This window comes from Pteronotus mesoamericanus, unplaced genomic scaffold, assembly GCF_021234165.1.
Source record: "Pteronotus mesoamericanus isolate MK-2021 breed Mesoamerican mustached bat unplaced genomic scaffold, CSHL_Meso_final contig_24, whole genome shotgun sequence".
Taxonomy (NCBI): Eukaryota; Metazoa; Chordata; class Mammalia; order Chiroptera; family Mormoopidae; genus Pteronotus; species Pteronotus mesoamericanus.
Window position 1 is genome coordinate 26,324,282 of NW_026555100.1, and position 22,682 is coordinate 26,346,963.

At 34.9% G+C, this 22,682-nt stretch overlaps 1 protein-coding gene across 1 annotated transcript in view; it reads left to right on the top strand.

The window, feature by feature from the left end:
* The first annotated feature begins 1,476 nt into the window (after window positions 1–1,476).
* KIF20B (kinesin family member 20B) overlaps window positions 1,477–22,682 on the top strand; it is a 70,136-nt gene continuing 48,930 nt past the window's right edge. Inside the window, exons 1-17 of the mRNA XM_054572830.1 lie at window positions 1,477–1,540; window positions 5,965–6,112; window positions 6,555–6,641; window positions 6,750–6,866; window positions 7,359–7,497; window positions 8,046–8,230; window positions 10,864–10,900; window positions 11,420–11,644; window positions 12,567–12,678; window positions 13,765–13,836; window positions 13,918–14,064; window positions 14,752–14,914; window positions 15,436–15,726; window positions 19,464–19,603; window positions 19,874–20,012; window positions 20,919–21,147; window positions 21,990–22,042. Of these exons, the coding sequence (XP_054428805.1) occupies window positions 5,966–6,112; window positions 6,555–6,641; window positions 6,750–6,866; window positions 7,359–7,497; window positions 8,046–8,230; window positions 10,864–10,900; window positions 11,420–11,644; window positions 12,567–12,678; window positions 13,765–13,836; window positions 13,918–14,064; window positions 14,752–14,914; window positions 15,436–15,726; window positions 19,464–19,603; window positions 19,874–20,012; window positions 20,919–21,147; window positions 21,990–22,042 (2,283 nt within the window). The 5' untranslated portion in view covers window positions 1,477–1,540; window position 5,965. The remainder of the gene's footprint in view (window positions 1,541–5,964; window positions 6,113–6,554; window positions 6,642–6,749; window positions 6,867–7,358; window positions 7,498–8,045; window positions 8,231–10,863; window positions 10,901–11,419; window positions 11,645–12,566; window positions 12,679–13,764; window positions 13,837–13,917; window positions 14,065–14,751; window positions 14,915–15,435; window positions 15,727–19,463; window positions 19,604–19,873; window positions 20,013–20,918; window positions 21,148–21,989; window positions 22,043–22,682) is intronic.

The following is a 22,682-nucleotide window of genomic DNA, read 5'->3' on the forward strand; positions in this document are numbered from 1 at the left end:
ATAATAAAAGCAATAAATAAAAGCAATAAATGCAGTTTATGAGGTATGACAGGAAGCATGAATTTAAGGCTGGACTTGTGGGAAGGAGCAGTGGAGACTTTGATATTGAGCCCGCTAAAGACTTTAGTTGCAGCCTGAATAGTAAAAGTTTCTAGACTTCCTGCTTTCTTCCCTTTTATATCTTTCTTGTGTTCATTTTTACCCCTGGCCCTATATCCTCTTCTGTAATCCAGACTGGCTCACCTCAGATGTAATTATTTTGTGAGGAAAGAAGGCCAACTGAATGAGGAAACAGTGGGAAGTTAGTGAGGGGAGGAGGAGATTATGGGAGATAGAAATAAAGAATGATAAGGAAAGGGAAGCTGTAAATTCATCAAACTACTTATTCTAAAAATGCTACTAACCAAGAAAAATAGTTGGAAGTAAGACCACATGTAAAAAGGTGGGCCTTGAAGTCAATCAGCTGAGTTCAAATCTTAGTTCCACCAGTAATTTTTTCAAAGGCATACAGGTATGCCTTTGATCAAAGTTGCTTAGCCACATGAACTCAGTTACCTCTGAATCTATAAAATGGGGACAAGAATAGTACCTACGTCAAAGGGTTGTTCTCAGGATCAGTAAGACAATCCATTTTATAAGCTTAGCACCATGACTGGCATAAGGTAAATAAATGTTCCATTAACGTTAGCAGTTATTTTTCTTTAAAATGAAGTACAGCAGGGACAGAAGGCCTAAGTAATATATGCTGGTCATATGGATGTACTAGCACCACACTCAAAATAAGTGGATAACTTTGAAAGAAGCAGAGAAGGATGTACTGGCGCTTATATTTCGGGCACTGCAAAGACCTTGACTGTGCATGGAATTTGGATTGTCACAGTACAGCACCTCGCAGCGGTGGCTACTTTGTATTTTCAGAAAGGAAAAATGAGAAAATGCTTATAAAAATCTATTCTGGGAAAAAATTATTTCCTACATTGGGGACGCTGTAGACGGTCGGGCACCGAGAGAAGTGACTCTCGGGGTGCGGGCGGCGATCGTTCTAAGCAATTCTCCGGACGCGGAGCCCGTTCTGGTCCAGAGGGACAGGGCCGGTCACTGACTAGACCGCCATTCCCCCACCTGTCCCTAGGGAAGTAGCTGGGCTAAGGCTGGTGGTAGCACCTTACCACCGGGGCTTTGCCACATCTATGTTGTCTATCTGCGAACAGAGGGTGGTACACAGAGCAGTCACTAGGCAACGCCATACGCCGCACAGTGCACCCAGCCTCCCGAGAAGTTCCAATCGTCTGCACTCCCAGTCCCACCAACCCCTCCGCCCATTGGTCGCCCGGCATTCCGAGATCCGCCCCCAGATTTGAAACTGTCTTCCGGGAGCGGGTGGAAAACCCCCGCGAGCCGGCGGCGCTCTTCGCGTCATTCCGGAAGCCCCGCCCACTCCCAGCGTTCAGTGCGGTGCCCTCGCCGCCATTGTTTGAATTTGAAATCTAAGGCTTCGCGGAGTTGCTTGCAGGTTGGACAGGCCAGACTACATTTGCAGGTGAGGAGGTGGTCCAGCTGGCAGTACGAGGAAGGAGGTGGGTGTCTGCGCATATACCAGGTCTGCGGCGGGGAAACGGCTCTAACTGTGTGAGCATCTTCCTAGGGGGCTCTAACGCCCCTGAGGTTACTGTCCGGAACTGGTTTGCGGAGCGACGGAGGCCTCTACGGTACCTGGTGCGCGACGGAGAGTTGAGCCACATTCTTTGGGCTAGGGTTTAAATTTCGTCTCCACTGCTTGTTAGCTGAATGACGCAAGGCAACGTATTTAATTTCTACAGGCCTCAGTTTCCTTATTTGTTAAGTGGGGGTGATAATAATAGTACCTATTCTTAACATTTCTTGTGGAGATAGTGATAGTATGTAAAGTTGTTAGAAACAGTGCCGGTATGTAGTAGGATTTAAGTATTTGCAGTAATATTTTTATTTTGCTGTTATTATTGTTCAGGCATAAGGCTCTATTGTCAGAGCTATTTCCTGTATCCCCAAGATGAACACTTTGCTTGGCGGGTGACGTGGCCTCTTTTGCGGGGAGCCCTGTTGTGGTCCCCTGTGCATTTGTTCCAGGCTGCTGCAGGTGCCTGGGGCTTGTCCTTTTTGGGCTTTTCAGTGTCAAGCCAAAGAGGGTGTGCGTGTGTAGTGCAATGACTGTTGTCTGTCATCCTTCAGGTTAGAAGGTTTCCCCTATCTCATTCCGCCTTCTGCTTCAGTGATTCCTGGCTGGCACACTTCTCTAATACTCCTTGCTGAAGGACTGGTTGACACAGTTCATGGCTTTAATTAATCCTTGCTTAAAGTGATCAAATTCAGGTTTGTTTTTGTTTTTACAACAAGGTAGCGTGTTTACCCAGGAACAGTGTAGCAGTGTATATATCTTACTAATGTCCAAAACCCAAGACTTCAAGTTGCAAGATAAGACAGTATAAAGGACTCATCAATTAGTTTTGAAGACTTGTTTTTGAGGCTATATTTTGTTAGTGACATTCAGAATCCTCATTCAGTAGTAGGTTTTCAAATTTTTCACTAATCTTTAACCATGGAATCTCCTGGAGCAAAGATAAAAATTCAGTTTTTCGGTCATGGCAATAGCCTTCTGAAATGAGAAATGAGGTCTTGAACTCTGCTGTTGCTAAAAATACCACTGAAAAATACCACTGAAAAAATAGGACCTTTTTTTTTTTTTTTTTTTTTTGTATAGAGGATTTTATTATCATTATTTAAGTCACTAGTCAGGGAGTTTTAATTACTTCTACACCTCTGAGTTTGTTGTAGGGGATACAGAGTAGTATAAAACAAGGTCTTTGTCCTCAAGAAATTTCTAGTCTAGTTAGGGAAGTCACATACTTGTAAGTAAAGTTAACTAAAAGTACAGGAAATGATAGTATATCTCAACAGTTTTATAATTGTTAAGAGAAAGTTTATTCATTGAAAACCGAGCATATGAACAATTATAATCTACTATAACCTTACTTTTTTTAAGGAGAGAGACGTTCTTTTTAACAGAAATTTTATAAAAAAGTTATTAATAAATTGTGGAGGGAAGAAAAAATTAATTGAAGGCAAAAATGAGTCCTACCTCCCAGTTTCCTGAGCATTTCATGAAATCTGGGTTATGAAATATCAAGTCAGTACTTTAATGTTTTTGCAAGCATATCACCTGTGTTTTGAATCAGTGTTTTTTTTTTTTACCCTATCAGATACCTTTTTCTTAATTTTCATCAATAAATTGCATATTTGAAATATTCTATCAAAATAAAGTGATTTCACTATTTCCATGACATCATCGATTATACAATAAAGACAGAAAAAAATAAAGATATTAAACTTGTTTAATTGTATGGTTGATTGATCCTGTAGTTTACTGGGTCATGTTGAAAGTAAATATATAATTTCCTTAGTCTTTTTGCAACTTAGAAAAATCAAAAAAATGAAAACCTTGTTGTATTGAGTTGTAGGATTTCAGAGCTTATCAAGGAAAGAGGTGGGAGTGCACAAGGAGCTTTATTGGGGTAGCACTTAGCATGGAAAAGAAGTCCCTCATAGCATAAAGCCTTCCAGAGACTAGAGTGAAGGGCCACCACCCAGAAGTGGAAGAGGGCAAGGAACAGGGGGCAGCGAGAGGAGAATCCGAGAGGGGACTTAGGTATCTAAGTGATGTTGCTCAGCAGCACAACATGGAGTTCCTGGGTCAGAATTCCAAAGGGCAACAATGACTTGGGTCTTTAGAGTTCCATGGCTAGCAAATGTTTGTTGTAGTTTCATGGGATGTGCAAAGAGTTAGGCTCTAAATGGCTAAAAATAAGCTTATTTGAGCTATAGTAAAAGCAAATGGATGTATAAAAATTTGAGTTCCCCACCTCAGGTTTTTAACATAATGTTCCTGGTGTGCTGTGGAAAAGAAAACAACATAGGGGCAGTCTACAGGGACCAAATAACAGGGATAGGGTCAACTCTTCACCAGTAGTAAAGGGTTTCTTAGTTTTAGCAATGTGTTTAGCCACTAAGGATGATGCTCTCAGTGTAGACACATTTGATGAATTGCTTCTGTTCTTTGTGTTCATGTTTTTTTCTTTTGAAAAACTCCAAAGGCTTGTCTTTTAGTGCAGGGTGTTTGGTCTCCACGTGGTGAGGCAGTTTTGAAGGTTTCATGGCTTTGTTGGATAGCTGATTGCCATGTATTATACAAAGCGGTTTTGGAGAATGGGAATCACCTGCTGCAATGAACTTGTAATTTAAGTAGGGCTTTTGGTATTTTCTTTTAAATACTGTTACCTTTTTTTGCAGTTTTAGAGTCTTTTGCTGTCTCATCATTGGGTCTTTCCCCCTTTTTCAAAGAATCTCTCGAGTGATGTTTGATTTTTACTCATTTTGGCTGGGGTTAGCATGTGGGCTTACCAAAACTGTGACTGAGACAAATGCGCTGTGCAGGAAAGAGGCGAATGTGGAAGTGGTAAATAAAATAATGGGTGGGTCATGCATAGACTAAAATAAATGTCGGATTCTGACTTAAAGCCTGTCACCAGGTACAGCTGTACGATTGAAGTATATCAACTCACTTGCCACTATAAAAGCCTGCCACCAGATGCAGCTTCATTGTGATTTGCCACTCACTGATAAGATTTTGATATGAGTCTGCAAGCATGTGCCATTAAGGGGCACGTATGAAACAGTGGCCACTTAATTTGGAGTTTTGGATTCACAGGTAATAAAGACCCCAGATCAAAATAAGAATAACTGAGTACTTTATTAAGAGAAAGCAAAGTGAAAGGAAGAATCAAGAGCAGACCTCACCAGACAGGAATTCACCAGCACCCAAACACAGATGTTGGGGAATCCCAGAGGCAGCATTCGGGGTCTGACTGGGAAAAGTTCCAAGCGACGCATCTCCTCTCGGGTGGGATTCCACAGTCTCACTTTGCGGTTATGCTTAAATAGTCTTTAGACAATGGTGACCATACACTAAGGGCCTTGAGTGACTCAGTTAACTAATAGGTCCTTCTGGGAGAAGGGCCAGTTCTCCTCGAAGGAACAGCTATACATCAAAAGTTGAATGTTAACAGTACTGGTCTCCCAAGGAGAAGGGCCCATTCTCCCCTGAAGACAGCACGTTAACATTTTATTCTTACAATAAAAGTCATGACTTGGGCATAAACAGGGAGGATTTGTAATATCCCTTTAACCTGTCAGAGCAATAGATTTATTATGGTCTCTGTGTCAGTCAAACCTCTCTGCTAATGATAATCTGTATTTGCAGCTGCTTCCCAGTGTTAGCCTTACTAGCTTAGCTCCATTTCAGATCATTAGGCATTAGATTCTTATAAGGAGTGCACAATGTAGATCCCTCGCATGCACAGTTCACCGTAGGACAGTAGGGTTTGCACTCCTATGAGAACCCAGTGTCACTGCTGATCTGACAGGAGACAGAGCTCAGGCGGTAGTGTGTGCCTTGGGGAGCGACTGTAAATACAGATGAGCTTAGATCCCTCACCCGCTGCTCACCTCCTGCTGTGTGACCTGGTGGCCTGGGGGTTGGGGACCCATGTTATAGATGAAGCAGTCTATAATGTTTTCTTCTCCAGAGATCTAGTTGTAGGGAAGAAGTATTGGATGGGACTCAGACTTTTTAAACTCCATAGTCTTTTTTTTTTTTTTTTAATTTTATTTACTTATTTTTAGAGAGAAGGGGAAGGGAGGAGAGAAACATCCATGTGTGAGAGAAACAGCGATTGGCTGCCTCTCGCATGCCCCCAGCTGGAGGCCTGGTCTGTAACCCAGGCGTGTGCCTTGACCAGGAATCAAACTGATGACCTTTCAGTTCTCAGGCCTGTGCTTAATCCACTGAGCCACACCAGCCAGGGCTGAACTCCATACTCTTAAATGCTGATTTATTAAGGATGTCTAAATAAGTTGCTATTATTCTTGCAGAATGGAATCTAATTTAAATCAAGATGGGATGCCCAGACCATCATATGTTTTCAGTGCCGATCCAGTTGCAAGGCCTTCAGAAATAAATTTTGACAGCATTAAGCTCGATCTCTCTCGTGAATTTTCTTTAGTTGCTTCAAACACTTTGGTAAGTACAAGCAAAATATCATGTTGATTATCATGATTGAGTGGGATTGTGTGTAGTGCACACGCAGTTGCAGACAGGTACAACTAGGGCAGAGCTTTCCATCTGTGGGCTTAAGGCAGCCTTCTGAAGGGGACCAAAGTTTTCCATCTGAAGATGAGCCTGTTATTAGTATTTAGTTAGAAAAGTTAGGATTTTATGGAAAAAAGGCTTATTGTAAACTTCAAGTGTAAAATATAGAAGGTAGAGAACATTTTGTCATATTAAAAAAAAGTTTTTCTTTATACATGTAAAATGGTTAAAAACTGAAGAATCACTGTTCATTTAGAGATTCTATATAATGTCATATTGTTATGTAACTATCAGCCATTTTTAAAGAAGAATGATCCCTGAAAAGCCACATTTGGTATTTTATATATTCAATTATTTTGTTGTTCATTTTTAGGCAAACAATTTGGAATCCAAAGATTATCTCCAGGTTTGTCTTCGAATAAGACCATTGACACAATCAGAAAAACAACATGAGTCTGAGGTTTGTGGTGAATTTAATTGGGTTTTAGCATTATACCTTCATTAAATGGACAAAATATAATCGTTTGTATTTATTTATGTTGGGGTTATTTCTATTTATTTGTTCTAGGGCTGTGTGTATATGCTGGACTCACAAACTGTTCTGCTGAAAGATCCTCAAAGTACGCTTGCTCGGTTAAGTGAGAAAAGCTCTGGGCTGATGGTACAGAAATTTAGTTTTTCTAAGGTAAGTACCCATGTGAAACTGGAGATTTTTCTTTTAGGGAAAAGAGACTTTTCTTAGGCTGAACTACTACATAATTGTATGTAATGAACTGTATACATCTGATGCTTATGGAACTTAGATATTAGGCAATTGTAATTTTTTTCTAAAGGGTAGAACTCAAGTTTCCAGTCTATAAATATATATGTGAACTGAATAAATCACAATTTAGCTCTTAAAATCTTTTTTTTAAAAGAAATTCCTCCCCCCCCCCCCCCCCCCCCAAGAAATCAGAGGAAAACTTGTTCAGCTGGGTCAGATTTCTTTTTTGAAAACTTTATGAGAGTAGGTAAATTATCAGGTGTATTTGTGGGAGTTGGGCATGTAACACCTATTTTAAGAATGAATCTTATAAAATCATTAAAAGTTTTTTTAAACATGAGCAATAGGGTAGAGCTTATCGTGAATATTAACTTGAATTTCCTAAAAGGATTTGTTTTGTAAATTCTTATTTAGGTTTTTGGTCCAGAAACTACACAGAAGGAATTCTTCCAGGGTTGCATTATGCAGCCAGTAAAAGACTTTTTGAATGGACAAAGTCGACTGATTTTTACTTATGGGCTAACCAATTCAGGAAAAACATACACATTTCAAGGTAATTTGTTTTATTTCTGCTGGAAAGGAAAAATGAAGCACTGATATGCACCCATGTAATACTTGCATGTAGTTATATTTCCATTATGTAGTACATTTGCTCCATTTTTAATAGTAATAGCATAATTCAGTGTACACTGCTGATGACTTTTAATTCAGATCGATTTAAATCATTTGTGCAACCATTTTATATGATGAAGAGTTAGATGATAAAAGTTCAGAAAAACAATGTGACACAGTGAATTAAGCATGGATAACCAGGGAAATATTTTATTTAATTTTACTTTTTTACTTTGCGATTATGGGTGATTGCAAATCTGTGGCCTGATCTGAATGTAAAATTTCAGGTGTTACATCAGAATAATAGTCGATAAAACGTCTAGTATACAGTGAGGACCAAAGTTATCACTGAGTAATCCTCTAACTTCTCTCACTTTTGTCTTAGCTGTTTACTCTTGCATATAGTGGTATAAAAGGAGCCTTGGTAGACGAGGGATGTTTCTGCTTTTTCAACTCTGAGGGAGTATGAAACAAAAATTCTTTTCACAGGCACAGAAGACAATATTGGCATTTTGCCTCGAACTTTGAATGTATTATTTGATAATCTTCAGGGAAGACTATATACAAAAATGAATCTTAAACCACACAGATCCAGAGAATATTTACGGTTATCACCAGACCAAGAGAAAGAAGAAATTGCTAGCAAAAGTGCATTGCTTCGGCAAGTTAAAGAGGTATGGAAGTATTTTAGTAAGATACATATAAATCATGACCTTTTATAAACTCCTTAGTTTGTTTCAGCTTATATTGGAATGTTTATGGTGATTGTGGTTGTCTTTTCTTTTTTCTTTTTGATCAATAATAATTGCCTCTGAGTGCCAAGGATATGTATAAACACTTGTTTGATGACATTTCTTATTATACATTGTACAAACACAATGTTTAAACAAAACAAACGTATATTGTACTGAAATCTTTTTTTGTTGTAGAAACAGCATTGCACATACTATTTAATGATTTTTTTAAGTATTTTTTTTGATTATGCTTACAGCTGTCCCATTTTTTTACTCTTTATTTCCCTCCGCCCTGTACCCCACCGGGTTCCCCCGCACCAGTAACATTCCCCCGCCCCCAGCCCCTTAGTTCACATACCCAGATTGTACATATAAGCTCTTCGGTTTCTTCATTTCCTATCCTATTCTTAACCTTCCCCTGCCTATTTTGTGCCTACCAGTTATAATTCTTATTCCCTATATCCCTCTCCCCTCCTTATAACTCTCCATGTGATCTCCATTTCTGTGATTCTGTTCTGTTCTAGTTGTTTGCTTAGTTTGTTTTTGTCTTTGTTTTAGGTTCAGTTGTTGATGGTTGTGAGTTTCTTGTCATTTTACTGTTCATAGTTGCTATCTCCTTTTTCTTAGATAAGTCTCTTTAACATTTCATATAATAAAGGCTTGGTGATGATGAACTCCTTTAACTTGACCTTATCTGGGAAGCACTTTATCTGTCCTTCCATTCTAAATGATAGCTGTGCTGGATAGAGTAATCTTGGATGTAGGTCCTTGGCTTTCATGACTTTGAATACTTCTTTCTAGCCCCTTCTTGCCTATAAGATTTCTTTTGAGAAATGAGCTGATAGACTTATAGGAACTCCTTTGTAGGTAATTCTTTCCTTTTCTGTTGCTGCTTTTAAGATTCTCTCCCATTTTTTTAAAAGATCTTTTTTAAAAAAATTTTATTTATTTATTTTTAGACAAAGGGAGGGAGAAAGAAAGGGAGAGAAACATTAGTGTGGGGTTGCCTCTTGAGCACCTTCTACTGGGGACCTGGCCTGCAACCCAGGCATGTGCCCTGACTGGGAATGGAACTGGTGACCCTTTGGTTAGCAGGCCGGCGCTCAATCCACTGTGCCACCCCAGCCAGGGCAAGATTCTCTCCTTATCTTTAATCTTGAGTAATTTAACTATGATGTGTCTTACTATGTAATGATTTTTTAAAATTCTCTTTTAATTGTAAAAGTAGTATGTATGCACAAAAGCTAAACAAGGGAATATGAAAACTAAAATGTGAAAATTTCTTATTCTATTTCTGAAGAAAAAACTATAACAGATTGGAAAGTATTCTTTATGATGTTCTTTCTCTATATTATAAAATCTATACACAGGGATTTCTCTATATATTTTTATATATATATACACACACACAAAATACAGTTTCATATATTTGTGCATATCTTTATATGTAGGATATAGTCTTTTTTAAATAAAAACTGATATTTTACTATACATATGTTCTATAACTTACTCCTTCAGTTAATGCTTTTTAAGTCTCACTACCTTCCTTCACATGTCTCTTATCTATTAGGTTATGTTTTTACCTCCCCACCCCTTCTTTTTTTTGGTTTCTTTTTTCCTTTTCTGGATTTTGTAATGTTTTGAGAAATTTATCTTATTCAAGATTATTAAAAACTATTAACAGTTTTTATTAATATTTTCAAAATATAGTAGGGATTTTCTTTTTTAAGACATTTAGACATCAAGGTTTCAGTGTAGTAAAATATTGTTGATTAGTGGAATTCAGAGTTCATGATTATGGTCTGTGAAAGTAAAATAGTATTTTAACAGAAATTATGGAGATTGGTAGATAATTTCATATGTAATTCATAGTGAAAATTAGTCATTTATGATGAAAAAAGTTTCCCTAAGTTATTTATTTAGAACAAAATATGATTTTTGCCTGTGAAATTTAAAATGTTAAAATGAGATACTCACTTTCATATATTGATTGTAAAGTGTTTTTCTAGAAAGTAATTTGGCCGTACTATTAAGGGTGAGATTTACATATGTATCTTAAGGAAATGATTAGCATGCAGAAGAGAAACAGTACATTAAGATAATAATACATTAAGATATGTATATTATTATTTTTATCCTCACCTGAGGACATTTTTTCATTGCTTTTAGAGAAGGGGTGGAATCATTTCATTCACATTTATTCAGTTATGTGGCCTCCAAATATAGAAACATAAGTTTAAATTAGAGAAAAAGCTTACAGTGTAATAAGTGTGGAGAAAATCTATGAAAGAAATCTATGAGAATATATTGAAAGATCAGTAATAATTGCCTCTGAGTGGCAGGGATTATATATGATGGTATTCTTTTTAATACTATTCTGTAGTTTGCTAGATTTCCTTTGTGAGAATGTATTATAAACAAGAAAAATAATTAATAGACAGGGGTCATTGAATTGAGTAGATGAAAGGTTGTGATTTGGTTGTTGATTTACTTCAATAAGTAATTAATATACGATTATTTAATCTTAACTGAAAATGGTTTTTAACTTCTAAACCGAATCTTTTCTTTTTTAGGTTGTAATGCAAAATGACAGTTATGATACTCTTTATGGTAAGGTTTCCATTCTCACCTTTAAAATATTTATTATATGAAATGCATTTTAAAAGCTTTTATGTTTTTCAAAAACTTGTGATTTAATGTCTTCAATAACATAACAATACTTGGAAAATGGTATGTAACTATATAAAATGTTATATATATAAAATATATAAAAAGTTTTATTTGAATTTACTATCACAGATAACTGTTTCACTGGTTGTAACTTTCATGTTAAATCCAAGGGAAATGCTGTTTTTTTTTTTTTTTTTTTGGTCTTTCATTGTACATTTATTTTAAGTTGAGTTCATTAGTATATTTTCAAAAAGAAAAGAGGAAGCCAGACTATGGTTAATACAAATATTATGTACATCTGCTTTGGTCCAAATGTATTGGTCTAAAACATTTGACATTGCTTGTGAAAAGATTTAAGGATACTTAGTTTTTCAAGTGTAGGAGTCTTGATCTGTTCTGTTGTCTCATTTTTTTAGTCAATTGCTTAATTTTGTGATTATCCTTTTTTATTTTTTGTAGGAAGTTTAACAAACTCTTTGAATATCCCAGATTTTGAAGACTCCATGAAGGATTATGGTCAAGCTAGCTTGAATATGGATAATATAAAATTTTCTCTGTGGGTTTCTTTCTTTGAGATTTATAATGAATGTATTTATGACTTGTTTGTTCCCGTATCATCCAAGTTCCAGAAGAGAAAAATGCTACGCCTTTCCCAAGACGTAAAGGGCTATTCTTTTATAAAAGGTATACTAATGAGTACTTTTTATTTCATTGCTCTGAAGTTCCTTTCTAGGCTTTGTTATAACTATATGAAAGCAAACTGGAAATTTATTACCAGTTATAAATATCAAGATAGTAAGTGAAGTTGGTGCTTTGCAAGTATGTTTTGGTATGTTAATTAAATCTGAATATAAAGGTGTTTATTTTAGTAAGTGTTGTGTTTATTTGAGTATCATTGAATTTTGAAGGTCAGGAAAAGCAGTGTGTGTTGATAGTTACATTATTATGTTGCTTGGTAATAGTGTTCAAATTTTGGGGGTTGGAAAATGTTTCTGTTCTTCCACAGTGCTATCTTTCCAACCTTTTAAAACCACTATTCACAGTAGGAGATACATACATATTAATAACATGGTGACCCAATAGATTTGTAAATATGTTTATATATTTACAACTCAGAAGTTAACATTAATTATACTTACCCTTACTATAAGGAATGTATTTTGATGTTTTCTATTTCTACTTTATTTTTACAAAATGCTGGTTATGACAAAATAAATTTGATTTTATGATTCATTAATAAGTTGTAATCTGGAATGTCTCACAGCTAGGTAATTCTGTAGATTTAGTCTTTACTGTGTTTTGTTTTTTTCTGCATATTCTAAGGAATTTTATCCATTTTTAAGTTTTCCTTTTGGGCGACTCTGTAAAAGAATTTACTTTGCATGTTTTTATAACTTAAATACTGGAAGATGATTAAAATATTCTTTTGTGTTCCTTTTTTGTAGTGGAATATAGAATAGCTGAGTTGACTCCACCTAGGGCATGTTATTAAAAGAAAGATTTCATTATATGTCTTTGGGAAAAGAGAGTACAAATTGTCAATGAAATAACATTGTACAATAAGTACTGCATTTTTATTGATATGTATCCTCTTTGTGTTTTAAAGATCTACAGTGGATTCAGGTATCTGATTCCAAAGAAGCATTTAGACTTCTAAAACTAGGAATAAAACATCAGAGTGTTGCCTTCACAAAACTGAACAATGCTTCTAGTAGAAGGTAAGGAGTAAATCCTATGGTGTAAGCCTGGAGTATCCAGGCTATTCTGTGCTAATGTAAATAGAACTAATTTAAGTTTAAAATGGGCAGTAGGTTTTCTGGTATGTTAAATGAATTCATGGGGGTAAAAACATTTTGTTAACTAAAGAGTGCTAAACACATAAGACTTATCGGGACTATTTCTTGTTCTGACAAAATACTTACTAATTTGCATGAAGTCTGAGGCATTTTACTTTCTTTATGTGAATATCTAAGCTTAATGTGTTAATTGTTGCCTGTAATGGTGGACTTTGTTGTGTGTTTTTCCCACTCCTCCATAAAAACAAACACTAGGTACATACTCTTAAGACAGAATCTCAAGGGATTAAAAATAGGATGTATTGATGGGAGGGACTGGAAGATGAGAGACAAAAGGAAATAAGTTTAAGCAATGAGATATTTAAAACAGGCTTTCTCTTATGTGGGAAAGAGCTCTGTCCCTCCCATGCTCATTATGACAGGGGGATAAACTTCATATTTAGGCCAGAAATAGCTTTTGCTCTAGGTATATATTTAAAGATTAGCTGCACATAATACTATTATAATTAATAATAATGATTTTTAGTATAAATGGTTACATTAGTAGAAGTTAGAATGTTAAGAGGTGGAACCCTGAGTAGTCTGGCTCAGTGGATTGGATGTTGAACTGCAAAGCGATAGGTCACCAGTTCGATTCTAGGTCAGGACACATGCCTCGGTTGTGGGCCAGGTCCCCATGTAGGGGTGTGTGAGAGGCACACATTGTTATTTCTTTCCCCCTCCCTCCTCTGTCTAAAAATAAATAAATGAAATTAAAAAAAAAATGTTAAGGAGTAGGTGCAAGGGATTTGGGGCTAAGTGAAAGATAAGCTACTTGGTTTTAGATAGGTATTTAGATGGCAGTGGAACTCTGGATTACAGTATCTGGCAGTTGGTTGGAAAATGTACTGGAGCTGTAGTTAGTGTTAGAGTATAAATAGATATCGATTTAGATGCTTGTGTCTCCTATTTAGAATGCAGAAATTAAAAATGAAAACTTAACATTTGATCTTTGTATTTTTCTTTTAGTCACAGCATATTCACTATTAGAATATTACAGATAGAAGATTCTGAAATGCCTCGTGTATTGCGAGTCAGTGAGTAAGTTGAGCATTCTTCAAATTGTAATTATTTTGAATTGTTTTATTTTGGAGAACTTTAAAATTTTTTTTGTTTATTCAGATTGTCTTTATGTGATCTTGCTGGTTCAGAACGAAGCATGAAGACACAGAATGAAGGTGAAAGGTTAAGAGAGACTGGGAACATCAACACATCTTTATTGACTCTAGGAAAGTGTATTAATGTTTTGAAGAACAGTGAAAAGTCAAAGTAAGTGTTGCTGAAAGTGTTATTAGCATGTTAAATATTGTAATATTTAACCTTTCAGTTGTGCTAGTTTTAGAAATTTCTTTGTTATTTTTAACCAGCTTTTTATGTAATGATTGTGTATAGATTACAATGAAAATATGCAGAGGTCTTGGGTTAAAAAAATGATGGAAACGAAAAAGTGTCAGTCCTTGCCAGTGACTCATCAAGTAACCACAATACCTTTCATAGCAAATATATGTCAATAGATACTTCACACAATAAGCTTCTCTAAAATCACTTTATTCTTACTAGTGCATTGTGGTCTATTTCTGATAGATTTCTGTATTAATTAACCTTTTAGGCTAAAAAAATTCTAAATCAGCTTTCATCATTTCTATTTAGTTAAGGTGTTTCATGGCATATATTATGTAAATGCTCTACAATAAAGAACACAGTCCAGTTCTGTGTGATTTTTCTTAACATTTTAACCTAATCGGTTATTATTATAAGTAGAAGTAGTAGTAGTAGTGGTAGTATTTAAAGAAATCAGCATAAACAGAACGTGACTCTTACAGGCAGAACTAATCACTAACCTAGAATTTAAGTCTGTGGTAGCTAGGTTAATTATTTCTTTGTAAAATTTGACAGCATCATGAGCTCATGGGATTTGCTTCAACTTAAAATTATTTGAATATTTCTTTTCCGTAGGTTTCAACAGCATGTGCCTTTCCGGGAAAGTAAACTGACTCACTATTTTCAAAGTTTTTTTCATGGTAAAGGGAAAATATGTATGATTGCCAACATCAGCCAGTGTTGTTTTACCTATGATGAGACACTCAATGTGTTGAAGTTCTCAGCCATTGCACAAAAAGTAAGTATATTCAGCTTTTGCAGAACCTGTCAAGCCTCATATTATTAGAATGGTTAATGATTTTTTTTCTTGGGCTAGGTAATACATTTTACAGTTATAACTGTAAACCTAAGAAATAATTGAAAATTAAAAATGTAAATATTTGACCATGTAGGAGGATGTGGGTAAAGATTGAAAGGTTACCCTGCTAGGATTAAAATGATAATAGACCCCTGTTATAAATTTAGTGCTATCTTTGCAGTGAATTGTCAGCTTTTCCATTTTAGTTCCTTTAGTGGCTAATTGGGTAACTGCCTGCTAGGAATAGTACCAACAACTTAACCCAGTAAATTTACCTATACTATGCATATATAATTCACTTTTCTGTTATTGGAATGTTCACTTGAGGATGCTAATTTCTTGAATATTTGTTGGCATAGGTTTTATTTTAAACTCTAGTCATTTGACTTAATAATAAAATTATTTTTTAGTGGACAGCTTTTGCCTTTCTGTTTTAAAAGTCACATTGGATACTTTAACAGGTTTGTGTTCCAGACACTTTAAATTCCTCTCAAGAGAAATCATTTGGACCTGTCAAATCTTCTCAGGATGTACCATCAGACATTAATACTTCAGATAATAAAATAGTAAATTTAAAAAGATCTACAATTTCATGGGAAAGTAGACTGGAAGATCTGGTGGAAGATGAAGATTTTATTGAGGATCTAGAAGTAGCTGAAGAAAACCAAAATGTGGAAACTGAACTTACTGATGAAGATCTAGATAAGACATTAGCGGAAGACAAGGCTTTCATTAGTCACGAGGAGAAGAGAGTATGTATTAAGAACTCATATTTCTAAGCTTGGCTTATTATTATTCTGAAGATAGGGTTAACAATACTTAAGGATCCCTCTCCAATTTTTTTCCATAATACACTAAATTTTTTATATTTCAACTTTATATTTTGAAACATTTCAAACCTATAGGAAGACTAGTACAATGAATTTTGATTTACACTGGTTACCATTTGTTAACACTTTACCATATTTACTTTAATTCTCTTTCTAAGAGTATTTGAATACATATTTCTTTGTATCGCTTGAAAGCAAGATTCAGACACAATGACATGTCTACTTCAGCATGTATTTCTAAGAACATGGATATTTTCTTCATGGTCACAGACCATTTTCATACTTAAGTGATCTAATATTGATACAATAATATATTCTGTTTTATACTGTCCACTTTGAGATTTCTCCAGTGGTTTCAATATATTCTTTATAGACACTTTGTTTATTGATCTGCATCTAAAATTAACACATTGCTTTGATTGTCATGTTCTTTAATGATCTCTAACATAGCATAGATATTTTTAAAAAGTTGAGGCCAGTTGTCTTATAGAATGCCCCCATCTGTATTTGATTATTTCCTTGTGATCCACGTTTTACATTTTAGGCAAGCCTGTTATATAGGTGACGTTAATTTCCCATTACATCACATCAGGGGACACACAGTGTCTGATTTCCCCATTCTTGATGATGCTAAGTTTTGCTCACTTGGTTAATGTATTGTGTTTCAGATCTCTCTCCATTGTAAAAGCATATCATGTGTGGGATGATACTTTGAGACCATGTACATATCTTATTCCTTAGTATCTTTTTACCCAATGATTTTAGCATACCTTTCAGTCTTCAGTACAGAAGCTCAAAATGTCTACCCAGTATCGATTATTCTATTTTTTAAAAAACATGAATTGCTTGGTTCTTTTACATAAGTAAGACCTAATAGTCTCTGCTCAAATTCAGTAACCTTGTGCTCGTGGGTGTGCTTTAATGTGGTTAACATCTCATATCATAGCGGTCACTTGGACTGTCCAAGTAGATGGACAATATATTGGGTTAAATACTCATTTTAATAGTTTACTTAAGTGTCCCTAAAAGCCATCTTTGCACCTGTTTTGGAAATGAGAATGAAAACATTTTCGTCAGTGAGCAAAACAACCATTAAGAGTTCTATTTTACTTTGTAGTGATCTTAAAGCTGATGATTGTGTATATTGTCAGTTATCACACAATCCAAAATACAGCAATATTTCTGAATTTACTAGGGAAAAATGATGCTACAATTTATAATGAATTACAGTTTATAATGGATGGTGTAAATGCATATCTTATAACATCGATAGGTGCTTTAAAAATTTCATCCAAGTTTTTTCTAATTTTAAAAATGAAAATGATTAAGCCTTGCAAAAAGCTTTATATTAGCATTTTAATTGGAGGGTTGTCAGTTATAAAAACTTGTTATAAAACATTGATTAGCATATTTATACTTATAATTTATTTAACTAGAATAACAAGAATTTTCAACAAAATCTTTATCGGATACTAACATTGATAAAAAACTAAATGTTGTTGAGAATTAAGATTAAACCAATCTCTCCAGGTATTCCCACATTCAGGCAGATTTCTCTAAGTCTTCCGCATTTCGTCAGTAGTCATCCTTTATTAAATAGTGCGAAAGTGTGAGGTTGCTTAAAATTATAGAAGTATTATATAATCCTGGTGGAACCTAGAAAGAGGTAAAGATGGAAAAAGTTAAATATAAAGATTTCTCTAATCTACCGCTTAATGGATTTTTACCATACATCTGTTTTATAACCTTATTTTCTTCATTTAAAAATGTGAATTGTTAAAATGTAAGCCATCATTATTTATTACAGTAGTTGATGGTACGATAATTGAACTGATCTCTTATGTGTAATTATAGAGTTGGGTTTTACTTTTTAAATTTTAAATATAACTGCTACTACAAAACAACACTGTAATAACCATCCTTACAGCCCAAACACTGGGTCCTGTTATATAATTACTTTCTCAGTGTTAAGTTTTTAGAAGTGTTTCAAAGTCAGGATAGCTATAAAAATATTTTCAAATAGAAAAATGAGACATTGAAAGGTCTTTGGCTTTGAGAAACTTTAATCAGAAACCTTAAAAAAGATTATCAGGCTGTATTCTTTTTATTTTACTTTTTTTGATTTTGTTTATCCGAGAGTGAGGAGGGGAGGAAGAAAGAGGGAGAGAGAAACATGGATTGGTTGCATCTCCCATGCCCCCAACTGGGAACCTGGCTAGCAACTCTGGGCATGTGCTCTAACTGGGGATCAAACTGGTGACCTTTCCCTTTGCAGGATGATGTGCAACCCACTGAGCCAGCTTGGCTAGGGCAGGCTGTTATCTTAATTCTGTAATTTGTTTTATTACAAATCTACATTGGCCATGTTAAGTGTTAATTGATTTATTCATTGTCTGTATTACATGCTTATATGAGGTCTGTCCAGAAGGTATATAGCCATGTAATTTGAAAAATAGAGGCATTTATTGAAGAAGATAGAAGATATAAAAAACATTGTTACATAGAACAATGATGCCTCAGTCTCCTTCAAAGTAGGCATTTTGGGACCTCATATAGACCTCTCAGTTGCCATCAGCTGCTCCATCATATTTTCCTGACTATTATCAACGGCCTGAAATCTCTTCCCTTTCAAAGGTGATTTTAGTTTTGAGAAAAGCCAGAAGTCTAAGGGCACCAACTGTAGATTGTAGGGGGGCTGAGTCATGTGGGTGATTTGATGTTTCCCCAAAAATCTCTACACAAGAAAGGATGTGTGAGTTGGGGTGTTGTGACGAAGCTGCCAATCACCAGTTGCCCATAGTTGCAGGCTTCTGAATCATCTGAAAAGTTTCTGCTGAGGAATGTTCAAGCTTAATGCAAAATTTGATGCTGATTCATTGTTTTTCTCACTCAGTCATTTTGAATGTGATGACCACACAGTATACACATTCACTCAACGGTGACTACTGCCCCCACTGACTCTAGTATTGTGAAGTCGTCATAGTTCACACATACACATTCCAGTCTATTCTCCTTGACTGCCAGGTTACCTCGATGCTGTGCAAACCGTTTTAGTTATATTAACAATGGCTGGACTTTTTCTGGACAGATCATGTATATGTGTGTTCAAAGGCTGCAGAGTGGTTGCTCACACGTGGATACTTATCAAAACCCCATAAGTTAAGTTTATGTAACAACTCTTCGCCATTTTGGAAAGTGTTCAGGGGAATTTAGTAACTACTCTAATATTTAGGCTTTTAGATTTTGACAGGCTAATTAAAAAACCCAACTTTAAGTACTTACCACAGATGTGATTTTTTCTTTCCCCTGCCAGGAACTGTAAATGCTCACAGAAGGTTATGTGGATTGAATGAAATCAAATGTGAACTCCCCAAAGTAGTTGCTTGGTGGATAATCTGTGCTCACATTATTATTTCCTTTCTAACTGTAGTTTGGCAGTGAGACATTTCAGGTACTGTCAGTCTTTCTAAAATTTGAGAGGCCCACCTGATTTTTCAGATGAATGAATCTCTGCAGATAAATAATTTTCAGTGAGAATATTATCTGTTAAAAAGATGCATAATTATAATTGACTAAATGAAGAGAGTTTTATTTTCAACATTTGGACAGTATTTCTTGGGATATATTCTTTTGTTAGAATTTTAATATTTATATTTTAGAAACTGTTGGATTTAATAGAAGACTTGAAAAAAAAACTGATAAATGAAAGAAAAGAAAAGTTAACATTGGAATTTAGAATTCGTGAAGAAGTTACACAGGAGTTCACTCAATATTTGGCTCAACGGGAAGCTGACTTTAAGTAAGTTATTTCTTCCACGTCCTTGCAAAAATTCAGTGGTTTAAGGTTTTCTTTTTTTTAAACTTATTTTAGGTGGATTCTGAATTCATACCTCTTTTTATAGGCTTGAAAAATAGCTGCAACTAATCTCCACGGTGATTCTGTATTATACATGAGTCATTAACTCTGCTTTGAACTTTTAATGTCCTTAATCTTAGAAATTTCAAGGAAAAACAAAAAGTAGTAATTTTTCTTCTTGGTTTCTTAGTGGGATTCATTTGTGTTATGCAGGGAAACACTTCTTCAGGAACGAGAGACATTAGAAGAAAATGCTGAATGTCGTTTGGCTATCTTTAAGGATTTGGTTGGTAAAATTGACACTGATGAAGAAGCAATAAATCAAGATCGTGCCATGAAAGTTGAAACCAAAGTATGTTAACTGAAGTATTAAATCCATTGAGGATTTTGGTACCAGAATTTAGTGTACCACATCAGTGATGTCAAACATTAATATACTTTAGAATTAAAAAACTATGTAGCTTTTTATAATTAAGTATGCTTTTTTAGGAATGTAAGCACACGTAATTTAAATATCACTGTTGGACTTGAAAAATTTTTACCTCTGTTACATTTATATCTCATTTTGGTGATGTTTATGTCATTGTGTTGATTGTAGTCAAGTAGGGTTCCTTTTTGTCTGATTATGCAGTACCCCTCTCAAATTTGTCAACTTAAAGAATTTTAAGGTTATAAGGAATTTAATGGATCATTTAATTACTGCTCTGACTAAAACAAAAGCATTTGTATATTAAAAAGATTGATAGTGCTAGCCAACTAATCATTCCCTGCTATTGAAGAAACATTATTTTCTGCTGTTTCCACTGATGCTGAAATTGATCACATCCCTTGGGGTTGTTTTATTTTTCAGTTATTCAGTGATGTCCAGGCCCTTGCTGTCAAACCATCATTATATGTCCCTGACATGGTTTAGGTCTTGATCTAACCTGGGAAAATGGAAGTTTTCTTGGCTATCCCAACAGAACCTTTAAAGACATTCTATAACTGAAAGTACCCCTGAACTAGCTAATCATAATTGTTCTATATTGACTTACAAGAGTTTACAACATTGTTTGAATGGAGATCTATTTCTCATGTTCCATAAACTGAAAATGAATAATGGAACACAACTTTTTCATAATCGGAGATACTTGATATAATTTATTTTTTAAAAATATTTCACGTTTACTTTTTTTAAAACTGTCTAAATCAGATGGTATCACACTGTAAGAGTGAAAGCCACTGTTAACATTGGGCATGTGGATTTTGCTATTTTTAGGAAGCACATGATTATGTAGGAATTGAAGAAATTATTGATTCTCTGCACGATGATGTCACTGATATTAAGAAACAGGCTGAAATTGCTCACTTATATATTGCATCTCTTGCTGACCCCCAGGAAGCTATTGCTTGTTTAGAAATAAAGTTTAATCAAGTGAAAGCTGAATTAGCTAAAACCAAAGAAGAATTAATCAAAACTCAGGAAGAGTTGAAGAAGAGAGAAAATGGTAAGTAGATGTATTTTGTTCATATTTAGATGATATAAATACATAAAAAGGCAGCTGGTTAGTATAAGATTTATGCAGCTTATGTACCAAAGTGACCAGAAAGTTATTTGATTTGTGTAACATAGTTAATACTTTTTGGCTTTATAGTAACTTAATATTAAAATATTTTTTGCCTTTATTTATTTTAGACTAATATTATTAGAAAATGGATTTCTCAAAAATAATAACTAAGTATTAGCTTCATGAGCAAATTAAGAAACCTCGTAGGAAATTGTAAAGCTGTAGACATTGGTTTTCTTTATGTTTCTTTTGTGAACTCTTCTATATTCTTTACGAAGTTATATGATAGTAGATTTTACACTTGGCTTGCAAATTTGAGCTAGAGTGACTCCTGTGTGTGGTCTTAAGTCTGTTAGATTGATGCTTCATTCTAGCTCTGATTATCCTATCTGGGTTTTAAGAGAGTTACCTAGATGAAATACTGTGCATTTTTCTCTGAAACAAGATAGGTAGAGAATAGCAGGTAAGTGGTGCCTCCAATTATAAAGTAGTGTAGAAAGGTAATAGCTCCTCTCCTGTCTGAAGTTATGCCAGAAGTTTTTTACTGTTTAGCATATGTTATTCATTTTTATTCTGAATGTTGAAAGTGCCTTTTTCAGAAACATTACCTTCTGGTTAGAATTAGTCGCCGAGTGCTGTGAACTTCTAGTGCTTACAAAATCCTTTTTCCTGAATAAAATTCTAGTTGAAGTGCCTACTATAGCAGCTTATGTTTTGTGATTATTCAATGATAATATTTTTTTAGGTGCTAGATGTTTTTTCAATATTTTTATTTTTTGCAGAATCAGAAATTAACTTAAATTCATTGGTTCAAGAGCTTGAGAAATCTAATAAGGTAATACTTTAAGCTTTATTTTTGTCTTGATAAGGAACTTGATAAGTAATTGAAGGGGCATGAATTATGACATGGTACTATTTTAAACATAATTAAAGTAATAAATGAATATGATAAAAAAGTTCACCGTCATAACTCTTTTCAGTGATGGCCACTGGAAAATTTTTTTAGCATTTCCAGAAAATATTTACTTGTATATATAGAACACATACACACATACATACACATTTTAAAAAGTTTACACCAATGGGATTGTGGTTTTCTGTTTTGCTTTCTGCCTTTAGAAGATGTCTTGGAGGTAATTCTACATCCACACATGCAGATCTATGCCATTTTCTAAAGCTAGGTGCATGATGATGATTAGATGATTTAAACTGTTTATTTTGTCTGAAATTACTGAGTTTTTTAAAATTTATTTTTTAATTAAAAAATTTTTTTAATGGCTTTTTTTTTTTTTAAAGATTTTTAAAAATTTATTTTTAGAGAGAGGGCAAGGGGCAGAGAAAGTGAGGGAGAGAAACAGTGTGTGGTTGCCTCTCAAGCACCTCCTACCAGGGACCTGGCCTGCTCACCCAGGCATGTGTCCTGACTGGGAATTGAACTGGCGACCCTTTGGTTCACAGACTGGCACTCAATCTAC